The sequence below is a fragment of the Xyrauchen texanus genome, chromosome 46, assembly GCF_025860055.1.
Source record: "Xyrauchen texanus isolate HMW12.3.18 chromosome 46, RBS_HiC_50CHRs, whole genome shotgun sequence".
Taxonomy (NCBI): domain Eukaryota; kingdom Metazoa; phylum Chordata; class Actinopteri; order Cypriniformes; family Catostomidae; genus Xyrauchen; species Xyrauchen texanus.
The window spans coordinates 17,061,781-17,080,581 of record NC_068321.1 but is presented as its reverse complement, the minus strand read 5'-3'; the positions used below and the strand labels follow the sequence as shown (position 1 = coordinate 17,080,581).

At 37.7% G+C, this 18,801-nt stretch overlaps 1 protein-coding gene across 10 annotated transcripts in view; it reads left to right on the top strand.

Annotated features, from left to right (window-relative positions):
* The window catches only part of mical2b (microtubule associated monooxygenase, calponin and LIM domain containing 2b), a 72,934-nt gene that overhangs the window by 44,970 nt on the left and 9,163 nt on the right, over positions 1–18,801 (top strand). For 8 of the 10 annotated variants that reach the window (XM_052119535.1, XM_052119541.1, XM_052119540.1 and 5 more), the window contains 10 exons: positions 460–646; positions 840–904; positions 3,868–3,946; positions 8,577–8,694; positions 11,120–11,196; positions 13,029–13,097; positions 15,190–15,299; positions 16,222–17,059; positions 17,979–18,055; positions 18,628–18,726. In XM_052119535.1, the coding sequence (XP_051975495.1) occupies positions 460–646; positions 840–904; positions 3,868–3,946; positions 8,577–8,694; positions 11,120–11,196; positions 13,029–13,097; positions 15,190–15,299; positions 16,222–17,059; positions 17,979–18,055; positions 18,628–18,726 (1,719 nt within the window). The other 2 variants (XM_052119537.1, XM_052119542.1) reach the window with 2 other exon arrangements.

The window sequence follows — 18,801 nt, the reverse complement described above, 5'->3', positions numbered from 1 at the left end:
TGGGCACTTCAATATTTGTAATATTGTATCTCACAAAGAACCAAATTTGTGTTCGCAGTATTGCTTGTTGAATATTTTTTGGCTGGCTTTGCCCTTACTTGCATTCTAGAACACCTGATCACTGTAATACTTTAACCAAATACCACAATGTGCAGTTTAAGCAAAAGTTGACTAACATTTAAAAATGGAAACCCTCAATGGGATTTTTTTCTTTTCCATTTGGCCCTGGAGTTTTGATCTCACACTTGCATCCTCACACCAAAATATTCAGTATTCTTAAGGAGTTACTTGACAGTATATCATATTGCTAATTTGTGATTCTGACAACAGTGTTTGTTCTTATTCTATCAGAGTAAGATTTGTAACTACTTCGCTTGTGCCTTCAACATCATTATCCAGTGCATCCCCACCATGTTTTCCCTATTCTCATGATTATATAAAGCCTGATGTGTGTTTCAGACCAGCCTGCGTAAGGAGTTTCCACAGGGCCTGGGTGGCAGTGACACCTGTCACTTCTGTAAGAAGCGAGTGTATGTAATGGAGCGACTCAGTGCGGAGGGATACTTCTTCCACAGAGAGTGCTTCCGCTGTAACGTCTGTGGGTGTACATTGAGACTGGGCAGTCATGCTTTTGACTCGAATCAAGGTATGGTACATTTATGGCATTGTTTAGAATTTAATTGTGTAGCATTTCACTTCTTTCACTTTCTATCTTGCAGATTTATGTAGGATTATAGTCATCATTTTTATATCATTACAAAAATGCATCAAATTGCATTAGTGTTTAACACAGAATGTTTTTTTAGTTCATGACAGCTTATTCAATTATTTTCTTGAAGGCACTTTTTACTGCAAGCTGCACTTTTCTCAACGGAAAACCAGCAGTAGGCAACAAAGAGGAGAGGTAATACATAATATACAGTATATACAAAATATTTACTCAAAATTCTGTCAAAAATATTTGGAAACTGGAAATTTGCATTGTTCATTGCAGGCACCATTATTGGCCAATAGGGATTCATCTTGAAATGGCCAAATATTTTCACTAATAATTAGATCTTATGTATTAAGGCTTTTCTATTGATAATATTGCTTTTTTAATTGTTATCTCTACAAGCAAGCTAATACAATAATTTAAACCAAAAATATAATTTATATATTTTTATGTCTAATCACAATTAATTGCATTATTTGTTTGTGCTGATTTTGAAAGAATTGAAAAAACTATTTTCCCCATAGGTTGCATATTAATTGCAATGGGCATTAAATCTCTTAATCTCTTATCCTCCGCAATATGGATCTGCAGGTAGACTTTAGCTATCCGCTTCCCTACAGCAATTATGAAGCTGCATTCGTCATGAAAAGCACTTGCAAACAAAAACGTCTTGTTCTGCGTTTTGGTGATGGTTAAGATTTGGTGTGCTTCTCTGGTAATTAAAATGCTGAAAAATACTTGATTTCTATCACAAGTCCCATCTGGGCTTGTTTTGTACATCAAATAGTGCAAAGAGATCTTTTCTTCATAATTTTATCACTAATAGGGAAGCGCTGTCAGAGATTCTTTTATTTACTGAGATTAGAACCTCTATCATAGGAGAGAGCGTAACACTCACGTAGCGTGTTACGACAGTACCGCCCATAGAATGTCTATGGAACCGCCACGTTATGCTATTTATGCTAAGCTTTTGGCTCATCTTGGTAGAAGGACTCTGGCTCTGTGTGTATGTGGTGTGTGCGTATTGACTCCGATTGGAGATGTAAATGTGTTAATCGCGATTCAGACCCCTTAATTTGTTTCTCATTTTGTTGTTGCAGCCTTATGCTCAAATTCTTTATAATTTTTTTTTCACATCAAGCTACACTCCATACCTCATAATGACAAAACAAAAAACTGATTTTTTTATAACTTTATTAAAAAGAAAAAACTGAAATATCACATTGACATAAGTATTCAGGCCCTTTGCTATGACACTTCAAATTTAGCTCAGATGCATCCCATTTCTCTGGATCATCGATGAAAGGTTTCTACACTTTTGTTGGCATCGACCTGTGGCAAATTCAATTGATTAGACATTTTTTGGAAAGGCACACACCTGTCTTTATAAGGTCTCACAGCTGAAAATACACATCCAAGCAAAAACCAAGCCATGAGGTCAAAGGAACTGCCTGCAGAGTTCAGATACAGGATTACGTCAAGGCACAGATCTGGAGAAGGCTACAAAAAAATATCAGCTGCATTGAAGGTTCCCAAGAGCACAGTGGCCTCCATAATTCTTAAATGGAAGAGGTTTGGAACAACCAGGACTCTTCCTAGAGCTGGCTGCTCGGCCAAACGAAGCAATCGGGGAGAAGGGCCTTGGTAAGAGAGGTGACCAAGAACCCGATGGTCACTCTGGTTGAGCTCCAGAGATCATGTGTGGAGATGGGAGAAACTTGCAGAAGGATAATAATCACTGCAACACACCACCGATCTGGGCTTTATGGAAGAGTGGCCAGACGGAAGCATCTCCTCAGTGCAAGACACTGAAAAAGCACCTAAAGGACTCTCAGACTGTGAGAAACCAGATTCTCTGGTCAGTAAAATGAATATTGAACTGTTTGGCCTCAATTCCAAGCATCATGTCTGGTGGAAACCAGGCACCACACATCACCTGTGCAGTACCATCCCAACAGTGAAACATGGTGGTAGTAGCATCATGCTGCGGGGTTGTTTTTCTGTGGCAGGGACTGGGGGACTGGTCAGGGTTGAAGGAAAGCTAAACGGCAAAATACAGAGATATCCTTAATGAAAACATGGCCCAGAGTGCTCAGGTCCTCAGACTGAGTTGAAGGTTCAACATCCAACAGGACAATGACCCTAAACACACAGCCAAGACAATGCAAGAGTGGCTTAGGGACAACTCTGTGAATGGCCCAGCCAGAGCCCAGACTTGAACCCAATCGAAAATCTCTGGCGAGACCGGAAAATGTCTGTCCACCAATGGTCCCCATCCAACCTGACAGAGCTTGAGAGGATTCTATAGAGAAGAATGGCAGAAAATCCCCAAATATAGGTGTGCAAAGCTTGTCACATCATACCCAAAAAGACTTCAGGTTGTTATCGCTGACAATAGTACATCAACTAATTGCTGAGTTAAGGGTCTGAATACTCATGTCAATGTGTTTTTTTCTTTTTAATACATTTGCAAAGTTATCAAAAATATGGTATTTGCTTTATTATTATGGGGTATGGAGTGTAGATTGATTTGAAAAAAAGCATTTTTAACATAAGGCCTCATGACAAAATGTGGAAATAAAATGAAGGGATCTGAATACTTTCTGAATACACTGTAAATATAAAATGTATAATAAATGTTTATTTATTTTGCATGTAGTCTTGTAATAACAGGGATCATGGCAAATAAGAGGGATAAAGGCAAATAACCGAACGAAATGCAAAATAAACTCTGACAGGTTCATCAGAACTTCGATGCAATCCCAAAATGGAATTCTGTTGTTCTGGAGACTCCGCAGTCTCTTTCGCCTCACATAATAACAATTTCAACACAAATTAATATTTCATGTCCATTTTATGTATTATGGTAGTCAGTATACAGGTAATGTACAGTCAAGCTGGTCATTATTGCAAAATAAAAATAAAAAGACCCTACCGGCTTACTGTTTATTATCCCTTGCTTAATTGTGATTCATTCTTTTCATTCTTTTAATCAGCATATGATGTAATTAATTTGAATAATTCGCCCTGCTAATAATATATATCTTTGGATAATTCTCTTGTAATATGTTTGAAGTTTCTCTCCAAAGTGTATGTATATTTAAATGTTTCCATCCCCTTTTGATTCTTTGACATAGTTTTACATCATGCAGGTGCACAATGGCAGCAGACCCTCAACCAGCGCTAGTTCTGATTACACGGCCACTGATGGCCTCCAGAGACAGCCCTCAGGTACCCTGACTTCCCTTTTTAGGAAAAGTCTGCACTGGCCACTGCACGTAGGCCGCACACTGTTCGGTACGCCCCACCAGCTTGCGTGCTGGATGCAAAAGGCAGCCCAGACTGTAGGGCTGCACATCAGAGAGCATCAGGAGGACTATGCATTCCTTTATGAGCTTCTGAGTCTGGGCGTACCCTTTATATATGTGCTGCATGAGATCGCAGGCCAGCTGAGCCAAGAGGGGATTGCTCTCCCTCACAGAGCCAGGCTCTGAATGAATGTCTAGAGGGTCCTTGGTACTTCTGGTCTGATTAGGATGGAGACATCTTAAACTCTGTAGACCTGTAGACCAAACCCTAGGCCCAAAACCGATGCTTCGTTTATTTGCCTATGGGTCATTTGCTGTCACGCTCTTACATGGGTACTTTTTGCAGTACAAAGCTTTGATTGCTCACAAAGCTGACCTGAATTAATTTCCCTTATGCTTATTAAAGGGATAGTTCACTTAATAATAATGTTCTTGTTTTTTTTGCCCTTATGTTGTTCCTAACTGTTATGACTTTGACCTTATGACATGAAGGTGAGTAAATGATGACAGAATTAAAAGTTTAGGTTAACTATCTCTTTAAATAATTTGTTTACAGGTACATTTTGCAGGATTTGCAATTTGCACTCAAAGTCAAACCAATTTCAAATATCTTTATTCTTCTTAAGCTACAACTATTGGGGTCTACAGGGTTTAAGAAATGTTCAGCATTTATATGATTGCAATGTTTGACAATTGTAAGAAACCAAAGCTGATAAACTAAGAGCACTTTACTAAAGGGTGTCCAGCTTTGTACTAAGTGCCTGAAACTGCCAGTTAACGTGACATTCAGGCTTGCATCTCCCCTTGTTATGTTATGTGCCAAACATCATTGTTTTCCCCTGAAAATGGATTATGAAGACTTTAATGAGGAAATAAGATTTATTTATTTTTTTATTTTTTTGTAGTTTAAATGTCTTTCTTGTTGTTTAAAGTCTTTCTGTCTACGAATAGTAATCCAGACCTTGAAATGAAAAAAAATTTATTTGCCCTCCTGTTGTTCCAAACCCATATGACATCAAAAGGAGATGTTAGGCAGAATGTAAGCCTCAGTCACCATTTACTTTCATTGTATGTTTTTTCTATACATTGAAAATGAATGGGAATTTAGGCCTAATGAGTTTGGAACCACATGAGAGTGAGTAAATGACGACAGAATTGTCTTCTTTGGATATAACATTCCTTCAAGGTTCACATAGAATAACCAAAATTTGAATTGCATTTTTGTGTTTTCCTTGTTATTTGATGCAAGTAGCTTTTATTGGCTAACTGCATCATAATCTGAATTGTATTTTGTTGTAAAAATGGAGGGAATATCCTTCTAGATGACTTTTTTTTTTTTATGTTTTCTTTTCCTCAAGTAAACAGGGTAATGTTTCAATTGTTCTAACGTTCCACTATGTGTGGTGTAAAGCTTTAAGACATTTTTATTTCTTGCACATTGTTCTTCGTTTCAATGTACTGAACAAGCATAATTATAATTATAGAACATCCACTTATGATTTAAGTGCTATTTCCAAAAAATCTCTTTAATTTTCCTTCTTTCTATTCATATTTTATTCTTCTATCCTTTCCCACATCATACATAGTCTGTTTCAAGTTTCCAATGCTCCAAACCCTGATTGGCTGAACCGTGAGAGCAGAAACACGATTGGCCTGCATGGGTCAGGTGATCAGGTTGTTTCGCTTTGCACTGGCTCCCTTCACAATCTACTATTAACCCCTCTATTGAGAATGCTGCATGGGTCTCATGTATGAACGTTTCTTATTCAAAATTTCAAAAAGTTTGACATCACTGTGCTTCACCGAAAGAAGAAAATCCTTTTGTTTGCACCCACAGCTAACATACTAACAGAAGTGCATTTGTATGCTTGACAATCCCAGCATGCTTTTGAATGCCTGGTTTTCTCGCTAGTGGCACGCTTGAGTACACTGCGTCCATTGAAGTAACCACCCTTCTCGTTTTTTCTCTATGTTTGTCCTCGATGTTACAGAAGCTGCTTTACTATCCCAATCCCATGTAAGACCACTCTCTTGTTCCTTTTCCTAAAAACACAAACTGAGGTCATCACCTTAAGAGAAGACTTTAGTTTTGCACAATTTAAAAAATCCTATAAACTTTTGTTAATGTAAATTTGAGCTCTTTTATGCTACTATGCCTGTATATTTCACAATGAAAGACTGTTTGTCTTAATTTATATTTAAAGCCTGTAAGCGTAAAATAAATACATTTTTAACTCGAAAGACTTTGTTTCTGCCTTTGTTTGCCAAGCCAGTGAGTTCCTGTGTAACTGCAACTGTCCCAAAGATGTATTTGTGTTCATCAGCGAAATGATGAACATTTTAATACAAATGTTTGAATGCCAAACAAATAATATCAAAAGTAACTATTACAGCTCAGTATCCTTTAGACTCAGTACCCTATAGACTTGGCCTAAAAAAATAACACTATGCCAGATATCACACACTACTCACATACATAACCTCACCTTTATGTTTTGCCATAATGGTCAAGTTTTTTTTCCACTTTTTAACTTCACATGCCCACTTTTTGAAAGCATTGGATCATCTAATCACTGTTAGAAAACCATTTTTTTTTTTTTTTTTTTTTGGAGCAATCGGGGGAGAAGGGCCTTTGTAAGAGAGGTGATGTTTTAATAACCATAATATGGTACATACATCAGACCCATTGACAATATGTCAAATATTTCTGAATTCTGTACACTCCCACTTAACTTGGTACCTTTGGGTCTTTTCTGTCCCTTTTCCTTTATTTCTGCCTGTTGTAGGTGAATGCACTTAATTTTTAAAGGTGAAGTTAATAATTTCCAAACAAGACTACCTAAGTCATCTATTGATCTACATAAAACGGATAGTCCTGCCCCAAACTCGCATCATTGGTTGAGCCAATGTTGATATGTCGGGCTGGTCAGGATGCTCAAATAAACCAAGCAATGTTTTGAAAGCAGCAAATTGTTTAGAATTTTGGGTGAATTCGAGGTTATAGTTATCTCAGCATATTAAGTTCGGATAGACATTTTTTATGAGAAAGTATTTTAGCATAAAAAAAATTATACCCTTCAACTTCAGACTTCAGAACATTTGTATAATTTTATGGCAAATATACAGCTTAAACTAAAATGGAAAAAAAAAAATTTGTTTGCTTTTGTGTAGGTTTTATAAGGACAAACTAGATTGAAAAAGGGGGCTCTTCCAGGAACATGCAGTACATTCATTTTTTTTATTGTGTGTGTTAGAGAAAAAGAAAGAGTAGGCGTTCATATGGAGCATGTGTCCCAAGGTTATAACATCCACTTCTACAGCTTACATCTTTCACTCATCCACAAGTAAAACAGATGATTTCTAAAGACGAGGTTGTTTCAGCGTTCTTTCTCAAGCATGTTTAATATTTCAAAAGCTGGAATCCTTGAGTCTCTTTGCTCTCTAAATCGATGGCAATAAAATTGCACAATCCCTGTTGCCATTGATTCCTGACTAAATGGAATAACCTTTTCCTGAGTTCATAGACAAGAAATTTGTTCAGTTTTTTGTGTCTGCACATACATGATATCATATGAAACAGTTTTCAGTTACCTTATGCTACAGTCCAAGCTGAAATTCAAGTTTTACTATAAGGGCAAATGGATTTATAGAATATCAAAGAACCACTGCAATTAAGTATTTTATTCATTAACAGCTGCCTTCAATGTGTATTTCACTATATACACTATATATTGGAAATGTATATTCTGTAAAGTGCATTCCAAAAATATTTATTTAGAGTTCATTTAAATATAAAAATGTTTGTGTCCTAATTAACCCTTTAAATCGGGGTTGCCAGATAATGCAAAGATGATATAAGTGGTTGTTTCTTAAAAACAAATTAAATAAAAGAAGCTATATAACAAATGAGTCCCATTTAGCCACAATAAGAAATATATCTGAAATACATACAGGTACATGTATATTACAGACTTTTCACCCAGTTGAAAACCTGTCGTGTGTGTGTGTGTGTGTGTGTGTGTGTGTGTGTGTATGTGTGTGTGTTTATCACTTTATGGGGACCAAATGTCCCCATAAGGATAGTAAAACCCGAAATTTTGGACCTTGTGGGGACATTTTGTCGGTCCCCATGAGGAAAACAGCTTATAAATCATAGTAAATTATGTTTTTTGAAAAGGTAAAAATGCAGAAAGTTTTCTGTGAGGGTTAGGTTTAGGGGTAGGGTTAGGTTTAGGGGATATAATATAAAGTTTGTACAGTATAAAAACCATTATGTCTATGGAAAGTCCCCATAATACATGGAAACACTACGTGTGTGTGTGTCAGTTGTAGCATTTCAAAGTGTAATGGGTACCACTCTGCAATCATACAGTATAATGTTGCAGTTATACACCCTATTTAAGATTTAGTTATATTTATTTGTATTATAAGTTGTGTTGGTGATGATCCGACATTTTTAAGGTACGTCGCATTGTCTCAGTTTGGTCCTGTTAATGTATTGATACTGTATGTGTTTATTCAGTTTGTCATATGTATGTGTGTGGACCCCACAGGAGCCGTATCTGATCCCAAAATTAAGATCGACCAGAAGGGTTTGTCTAATCCCAGCACTTTGGAAAAGACCCCAGAGGTGCAGGCCTTCTCTGACTTAACAGAACTCATAAACATGAGGTTGGTCTGCAATATCATATCAACTTCATTGGGATGCATTCCCAATGTGGATGCAGTGTAACAATGGGACATTTAATTTACCATGACAAAGAACTGTATAATGCTTGCTTGTGTACTCAACGACCCCTATTCATGTGTTTTGATATGAGTCACATGAGATGGAGAGTGTCATTTCATTATTTTCACTTTAGTGACTTGTTCAAGAGAACTTTTTATAAACTTTTTTTTTTTATATACACTCACCTAAAGGATTATTAGGAACACCTGTTCAATTTCTCATTAATGCAATTATCTAATCAACCAATCACATGGCAGTTGCTTCAATGCATTTAGGGGTGTGCTCCTGGTCAAGACAATCTCCTGAACTCCAAACTGAATGTCAGAATGGGAAAGAAAGGTGATTTAAGCAATTTTGAGCGTGGCATGGTTGTTGGTGCCAGACGGGCCGGTCTGAGTATTTCACAATCTGCTCAGTTACTGGGATTTTCACGCACAACCATTTCTAGGGTTTACAAAGAATGGTGTGAAAAGGGAAAAACATCCAGTATGCAGCAGTCCTGTGGGCGAAAATGCCTTGTTGATGCTAGAGGTCAGAGGAGAATGGGCCGACTGATTCAAGCTGATAGAAGAGCAACTTTGACTGAAATAACCACTCGTTACAACCGAGGTATGCAGCAAAGCATATGTGAAGCCACAACACGCATAACCTTGAGGCGGATGGGCTACAACAGCAGAAGACCCCACCGGGTCCCACTCATCTCCACTACAAATAGGAAAAAGAGGCTACAATTTGCAAGAGCTCACCAAAATTGGACAGTTGAAGACTGGAAAAATGTTGCCTGGTCTGATGAGTCTCGATTTCTGTAGAGACGTTCAGATGGTAGAGTCAGAATTTGGCGTAAACAGAATGAGAACATGGATCCATCATGCCTTGTTACCACTGTGCAGGCTGGTGGTGGTGGTGTAATGGTGTGGGGGATGTTTTCTTGGCACACTTTAGGCCCCTTAGTGCCAATTGGGCATCGTTTAAATGCCACGGCCTACCTGAGAATTGTTTCTGACCATGTCCATCCCTTTATGGCCACCATGTACCCATCCTGTGATGGCTACTTCCAGCAGGATAATGCACCATGTCACAAAGCTCAAATCATTTCAAATTGGTTTCTTGAACATGACAATGAGTTCACTGTACTAAAATGGCCCCCACAGTCACCAGATCTCAACCCAATAGAGCATCTTTGGGATGTGGTGGAACGGGAGCTTCGTGCCCTGGATGTGCATCCCACAAATCTCCATCAACTGCAAGATGCTATCCTATCAATATGGGCCAACATTTCTAAAGAATCCTTTCAGCACCTTGTTGAATCAATGCCACGTAGAATTAAGGCAGTTCTGAAGGCAGAAAGGGGGTCAAACACAGTATTAGTATGGTGTTCCTAATAATCCTTTAGGTGAGTGTATATTTATATATATTATATACTGTATAGATATTTTTTTTTATATACATGCTGTTGATAATGTTTCCATGTTGGTATGTGGTGACTTTTTACTCCATGCATAGTGCTGCGTGTTCTTCATAATTCAACCTTAGTTTCATTAGTCCACACAACATTTCCCAGTAGCGTTGTGGAGTGTCAAGGTTGTCTTTGCCAAACTTCAAGCGCACTAAATGTTTTTGTTGTAAAGCAGGGACTTCCTTTGTGGTGTCCTGCCATGGACCCAATGCCTGTTTAATATTTTCCATATTGTAGACTAATGAACTGAGATGTTAACAAGTTCCAATGATTCCTTCAAGTATTTAGCTGTCACTCTTGGGTTCTTTTTTACCTCATTGAGCATTTTCAGGTATGCCCTTCGAGTCATCTTGACTGGACGGCCACTTCTAGAGAGAGTAGCCACAGTACTAAATCGGCTCCATTTATAGACAACTTTGTAGCCTTTTCTGGTTTCATGCAAAGAAACTATTCTTTATCGTGGGTCTTCTGAGAACTTTATTTTTGCAAGGCATGGTCCATGTCCATGTGAGAATAGCAAACTCAAAATGTTTGAGTGCTTCTTATAAATCAAGTAGCTCTAACCCACACCTCCAATCTCGTTTCATTAATTGTAGGCCAGGTTTGCCAACTCCTGATTCTTATTAGCTTTTGTTGACATTATCACATACTTTATCCAACCTACTGTGAATGTTTGAATGATGTATTCAATATGTACAAGAAAAATACAATAATTTGTGTTTTTACAAGTTAAAACATATTGTGTTTGTTCATTATTGTAACTTGGATCAAGATAAAACAAGATTTGAAGACAAATTTATTCATAAATGCTGATAATTTCAAAGGGCTCACATACTTTTTCTTGCCACTGTAAATAGATTTGTGATGAAAATCTTGTCTGATATCTTTTTTGTCTTCATGCTTTGGCATAGTGAAGTTAAAGATTCATCTCAAAAGCCAGATCATGCAGAGGCTGTACCTTTTTGTCCCGAATCCCCACAGCAGAAAGGTGAGTAAATGGCTGCACATGATAATTGCATTTTGCACAATTTTTACTATTTTATAAGGCTGGGTAGGGTCTCATCTCATAATACTGCCTTTTACAGTTGCCCTGAATGTAACTGGGACACTTAAGCCATACACAAAAATGTATCAATATCATTGCAAAATATAAACGCAAGTTGTATCTGCAAGTTTATCTGTAAATAAAGACCTTTTTCTCAGGACTAACTTTAGTTTTCTGAGCTATTTTAGCAATTACTTACCAGTTATTATATTATATTATACGATGGTCTGTTCTAATACTCTATTCTGATTGACTGGAATGCGTGCGGTTCAAACTGTTGAATGCATAGGTAGTTCCGGTCAGTTTTAATCACCGTTCGATATTAATGCACTGTTTGTAACCCTAGCAACATAACATTACCAAACCACTTTCATCAGCATAATATAATGGAATTCAGCTCGTTTTGAACGGAGGGTGAGAGAAAGAAATCAGGACCTATTGAATGCATCTTTCAATGTCCGCCAAGGCGATGCAAGATGATTTAAACTGAAATGTGTTGTGTATGTTTTGTGCTGAAGTGCCATCTATAGCAAATAGAGGCCCGTGTTTTTGCGGTGCAGCGCTACCGTGCAGGGACAAATTGCGATTTCATTAATTCAGTCAATCGTGCATCCTTGATGGAGACCATACTGATGTGTCAGAGGTCCAAATCTAAATCCAGAGTGTTTTGAATGGGTTTCCCCTTATTATACAGTAAGTGCTACTTTTATGGTCACTGCCACATTTGTAATGTTGGTTTTTCCACATTAATGTTAAAATGACAAAGAATAAAAATGAAATAATAAATTTTATCTGGAGTGCCAACCTCTCTACATTCTGTGGATAGGATATTATTTCTGGATTGTGCATTTAAATTCACAGTTTTGACCAAGTGTGTGATCACACTACTTTTTCTCTACATCTGATTTAAAACAGGCGGAGCTGCAGATCTAACAGCCCTTAGATAAAATTAACCGTTATTTTTTTATTCTTCCAGTAAAAATTTGTGTTGCAAGAAATATATTACAGCTGTAACTAATCAATTCTGTCAAGTGACCATGGTATAAGCAGGATAATCCACTTCTAGGTGTGCGTTAAGCAATTTTAAATGCACTTCGCAGAGGCAACCATCCTCCGCTTGGGGTTTGGTGGTTCTTCACCTCCACATCATGCATTTAAAATAATTTAACGCACACCTAGCCGTGGATTATCCCTTACTTATATTTTTCCATTACATATGGATGTATATATGAAGTCAGTTAGTTTCACGTTCACACAATTGAGTTATGACTAAAATTGTTACGTTTTTATTTTTTATGTTTTTGTCTTAGAAAATGATATAACAGCGTAACAAGATGATTTAGAATTTTAGGATTTCAACCATGCACTTTTAAATAATGAAACAAATAAATTTTTAAAGCCATGTTCACCTCAGATTTATCTTGCCTGCTTGGATTCCCTTCTGCCTTTTGTATCACTGAGGTTAGGGAGTGGAGGGCAAAGCCAGACTTTCACATTAATTGTATTAATTGTCTTACAGCACCCTTAACATTTTGTTCAGTCACACATGCTGCTTGCTAGACAACAGCTGTTTGGTTTGTTTGCTTATGTCATTCTCCTTTCACAAGAAAATTCTGAACAGATTAAGAGTAATTACAAATAATAACAAATATACTTAGAAAATCTGACAAGTGTAAATTGTTGCAATCAAGTTGAGCTACTTGTTTTTTAAATGCTGTTAGGAATCACAGATCAATATTGTATCTTAGCTCACTTTTCATTCCTCTTTTCATTAGTGAAACGTTCTGTCATCAAAGCAGAAATTACCAACAAAAACAACCTCTGGAAGAAGAAAATTCGATCCAGTAAGCATCAATTCAGTCTTCCACCAAAAAACAACATAAGAAGCTTTAAAGGGATAGTTCACCTAAAAATGAAATTCTGTCATCGTCAGAAACCCGTATGATGGAGTTGTGATGGCGTAGTGGGCTAAAGCACTAAACTGTTAAGCAGAAGGTTGTCGGTTCGATCCCCACAGCCATCACCATTGTGTCCTTGAGCAAGGCACTTAACTCCAGGTTGCTCCGGGGGGATTGTCCCTGTAATAAGGGCTCTGTAAGTTGCTTTGGATAAAAGCGTCTGCCAAATGCATAAATGTAAATGTACTCCTATAGCATCTTTTTTCCCAAAAAAATTGATGTGAAATGTGACTCTGACCGTTAGTCCCAAACATTCTGTCTAGCATCATCTTTTGTGTACCACAGAAGAATGGAAGTAAAATGGTTTTGAAACAACATGAGGTTGAGTAAATCATGACAATTCTTTTTTTTTGGGTGAACTATCCCTTTAAAATACTTAATTTATTGTTGAAAGCGGAATTGCTTTTAAGGTCATGTTGTTAGTCATGAGTCTTAAATGATATGTTTCTAGGAATTTCTAAGCATGAGTTCAAAGTGTTATTTATCTGCTCAAGGTTAAGTAAAAGCTCTCTCTCTCCCTCCATGTCTTGAGTGCAAAAATGTGATTAAGCCTTGGTTAGTCACTGTGATGTCATGTGCGACACATGCATTATTCTGAATCGACACATTTAATAATATTTATATCAAGCGTCCTGCATGTTCTAGTTATAAAATCTAATGCTGCTTTAGGTCACACCTGAACACACGTGGTTCATTATTAGAGAATTTGTTTTATTTAAAGTGCTAAAATACTGTAAATAACTACTAAAACATCTAGAGACATAAACAAATCTAAGCTAAAATGTGGAGAAACTTCTAGAAGGTAGGCTCAATATAAATATAGAGATGCTACTCTTCTCACCACATTTGTACAGAGTGATTATCGGAGTTTCCGTAGACTTTGTCCGTTTGAACCAATCTGGCCATTCTCTGTTGACCTCTCTCATCATCAAGGCACCAACAATCATCAGTGCGATTATCTAATCAGCCAGTTATCTGGCAGCAGTGCACAAAATCATGCAGATAGGGGTTAGGAGCTTCAGTACATGTTCACATCAACCATCAGAATGGGGAAAAAATGTGTTCTCAGTGATTTTGACCCTGACATGATTGTTGCTGCCAGACGACTGGCTGATTAGATAATCGCATGAATTGGATGATTGTTGGGTGTCAGACGGGCTGGTTTGAGTATTTTTGTAACTGCTGATCTCCTGGGATTTTCACACACAACAGTCTCTATTATTTACTCCAAATGGTGCCAAAAACTAAAAACATCCAGTGAGAGGCAGTTCTGCGGATGGAAATGCCATATTGATGAGAGAGGTCAACAGAGAATATTCAGACTGGTTCGAACTGACAAAGTCTACGGTAACTCAGATAAACCCTCTGTACAATTGTGGTGAGCAGAATAACATCTCAGAATGCCTTTCTGAGATGCGGGTTGGTGTTGTTTGGTGGCATGAGGGGGACCTACACAATATTGTGTGTGTGTGTGTGTGTGTGTGTGTGTGTGTGTGTGTGTGTGTGTGTGTGTGTGTGTGTGTGTGTGTGTGTGTGTGTGTGTGTGTGTGTGTGTGTGTGTGTGTGTGAATTTCAGTCTCATTTCTTTTGTTCAACAATAATGTGGATGCTGGTCATACTCTCTGTGTTCACAAGAGGGCGATGCTATTCCATTTCACAGTCATGGAGCAGGGCAATATAAAAGTCATTCTTACAATTCAGAATAGACAGTAATTTTCTCTTTTCAGCTAATTGTGTGTACGTTCTTTATAAAAAAAAAAAATTTTGCATAGTTCATTATATACAGTTTGCATAAGTTAGCAATTTTTAGACAGACTCAATTGTTAGTGTAACCTATTTGGCCAATTCATAAAAATTCTTATTACAGTTTACCACATGAATATTCTAACTTTTATTGTCTCCGATTCATTTGAATGGGATGCTGTTATTGTTTATTAGAGGAGTCATCACTAATCAAAACTGTTCTTTTCTCAATCAGCTCTACCCCTCATCCTGATAAAGAAATTTCATCGTGGAAAATCAGCCGACAAAACTGACAACCTCACAGAGGATGATGTCAACTCCGACTTTGAGGAGATTCAAGAATCTGTATGAATAGGATTTTCATTCACTTTAGCAATGCTTTGTCATTCGGTATAACATCATATCTAAATGATCAGTTATTGCATGCAGCTGTTCTACAAATATAGTTTAATTGAGAAAATCTCAATCTCAAAAATATGAGCATTTCAATTTATGGTGAATACAGGTAAAGTGGGACACTTAAAGGAATATTCTGGATTCAATACAAGTTAAGCTCAATCGACAGCATTTATAGATTACCTCAAAAATTAGCTGTGACTTGCCCCTCGTTTTCTTAAAAAAAAGAAAGAAAAAGAGGCACAAATCTGGGTTCCAGTGAGGCACTTGCTAAAGAAGTGAATGGGGGCCAATCCATAAACGTTAAAATACTCAGTTTCAAATGTATAGCCACATTACATAAACAATGTGTGTTAAGATGATTTGAGTGTGATAAAATTGATAACTAACCTTTTCTGTGTAAAGTTACAGCCAATTTTACAACTTCATTTATTGTGTCTCACTGTAACCTACATTTTTGCTTTTTTTAAAGAAAAGAACGGACGAGTCGAAAATAAATTTGTGGTAATCAACATTTAAGCCACTAATATTCTTGATTGAGCTTAACTTGTATTGAACCCAGAATATTCCTTAAAGTTTTTGAATTTATTATTTCTTCCTTATTCCGCTGTAGAGTAGAAGAGAGCTTTTGCTATTTAAAATAGTATTGTGTGATGGACTAAGCTAATTGTCATCCTATTTTAAAACAACTCCAATGATATTTTTTCATAAAGTGTCCTACTTTACTTGTATTCCCATTACATATATAAAAATACAAACAATGAGATAGTGAGGTACTGAATGGTGTGCAAAATATATGCATAGTCCTTGTTAGTCCTTGTCAGTCAGTTGGTGAAACATGTGTTTTAAAGATGTGTCTTTTCTCATATAGTTTTCTCCATCCAAGACTGAAAAACAGACTGCGGAGCCTCACTACCCCCTAATAGAGGATAAGAAGTCAACACCCCTCGATGAAATCCCAAAGATCCCACTATATCCTTCACATATTCCTCCTCAACCCTCAAAAGCCAGCACTTCCTCTTCAGAGCAGAAATCTAATGCCACAGCAATTCCCTTGGAGGAATTGAACTCCAACAGTCCCAAGAAGAGACTCATGCTGTCTCTCTCTGAGAAGGAGAAGCTGCTCAACTGGGACTTAACCACTCCTGGGAAGTTCTCAGCCTCTGGAGTAGCCACCACTAGAGTGGAACGACGTGACAGCACAGCTAAGATTTCTCAGAAAGATCTCCCAGAACCCCAAACTCAACCAGAACCCAGCTGTCGCCGACATGACCCCAACCCACCGCTCTTTGGCTTCCAACCATGGGCCAACAGTTTCTGGAAGTCCTTCTCCACCAAGGGTAAAAACCCTGTGGTCCTCAGGAGGAACCAACCAATGAAAGCTAGGCCATTGTCTGAGGGGTCCTTCAACCTCAGCTCCTTGCTTGGCACCAGCCCCCAGAAAAATCAGGAAGAGGAGCCCAGCAACCGGTCTGTAGATGAAAGTCAATCCAGACTGAGGAGTGGAAGTGAGCTCACAACCTTACTGGAGCAGGTGGCTCTCAGTACTAAGCCTCCCAGGGGCACCAAAGATGATATGGCCTCCATGGCACCCAGGAAGCTCAATTTCTTCTCCTCCCTACGGATCAAAAGAAATGAAAGAGCAGATCAGAGCCAGGGGGATAACCAGAAGGACATCTTGTCCATACTTTCCAGGTTTAGGAACAAAGGTTAGTACTAAGGCAAGCATCACTATTACTATTACTCATACTGGAGGTTAGGAACAAACCCCTTGTATTAAACTTTGGTGCCAAACTCATTCTGCACTATTGTGCTACAATCATGAATAGATACATCAAATCATGTGATTTGTCATGTACTTTTCTGAGTGAGAACTGTATATACTGTAAACATGCACTAGATGGATGCCTATGTCCATAGTGGCATGTTTTGTTGTTTGTTCAACGTCTTGCACAGGAGCGCCACGTTGTTTGATGCTGTGTCAAGTTATACACCCGCGTTCGGCCCTATTCTAGAATATTTGTGAATTCGCCGGCACTTGGTCAAATGTTCTCTTGCTAAAATCAGTCTATGCTTACTGAAATTCAAACTACTGCCCCCAGTGGCCAAAGTGGGAAGTGTTGTTGAATGTGTAAGCTCTAGATTCCTGGTGAAATATCCACAGAGTGGCACCAAAAGCGAATTGTAAAACAAGGTGTTTTTAGTTGGAAATAATGTAAAACAGTGAACCGGAAGGCATATTTTATACATTATGCCCCCAATCCTAAACCTATCCATCAATGGAGTAAAAATGTAACCTCAGAGAGAAAATGCAACCTCTGAATTGCACTTACTGATGATTATGCAAACGTGATTATTTCCTGGTTTTCACACGGGAACAGAAATTGTGTCTTTGAGGCTACGTGGGCATCATGCTATCAGTAGCGCCACAAGAAAAGGTTAACGCATTTGAATTGATTCAAAAAAGTCTGATGGGACTGGCAGATTCTGCTTGTCAGTAATTCTGCAGAATATGCCCTTTGTGAGATCAAGTAATTAAAGTTATGGTGCAGATGAAGTATGGCATTTGCATAAACAGTTTGTGCTGCTTGTGTCAACTTCATTGTTCTTTTGTGTTTGTATCCGCAGCTTCTGGTCAGCAACAACAACAGCAACCGGAATCCAACTCATCTAGTGAAGATGAACAGGAACCTGGCACACAAAGGGTAAACTGCCCCACTGATCATCTTAAACAAAATTGCTGTATCAGTCTTTACATCATTCTGTTGACTGTATGTGTGTTGGTGTGTGTGTGTACACACACACACCAACACACATACAGTCAACAGAATGATGTAAAGACTGATACACACACACACACACACACACACACACACACATTTTGCAGAGTAAAATCCTAGCACAGAAACGGATTTTGTAGAGCAGTGTACGGTTTTTCATTACACATTATTATTATTATTATTATTATTAACAAAGTCCACTGTAAAACCATCTTTTAATTACAGCATGTCAACTGATTTTGTGGAAAGCATAGCCTATATACATTATACTTGTATTTATACCTTTAATATTTAGTAGAATTAACCACAAAAAAAAAACAAGCATTTTCCCCATAAAAAACATGTTTATATAAAAAAAAAGAAAAATGACGAACCAATTTATTTGCAAGTTCTTTCAGACAAAGCATATATATATATATATATATATATATAAAACACAATAGAAACTCTCCATTTGAGCCATGACTCTTCATTTTACTTCATTGTTTGCTATAAAGATGCACAGAGGCACCTCTGAGACACAGAAAGAGAAACAGGATAAGATTGTCATCCAACAAACCAAGAGAGAACAGCTGAAAAGGCTCCATAGGGCTCAGGTAATCAAAGCTTTCTCAATGTGAATGAGTTTCTTGAATGAGCAAATGATGGCAGGTAGATTTTTGTAGGTCTGT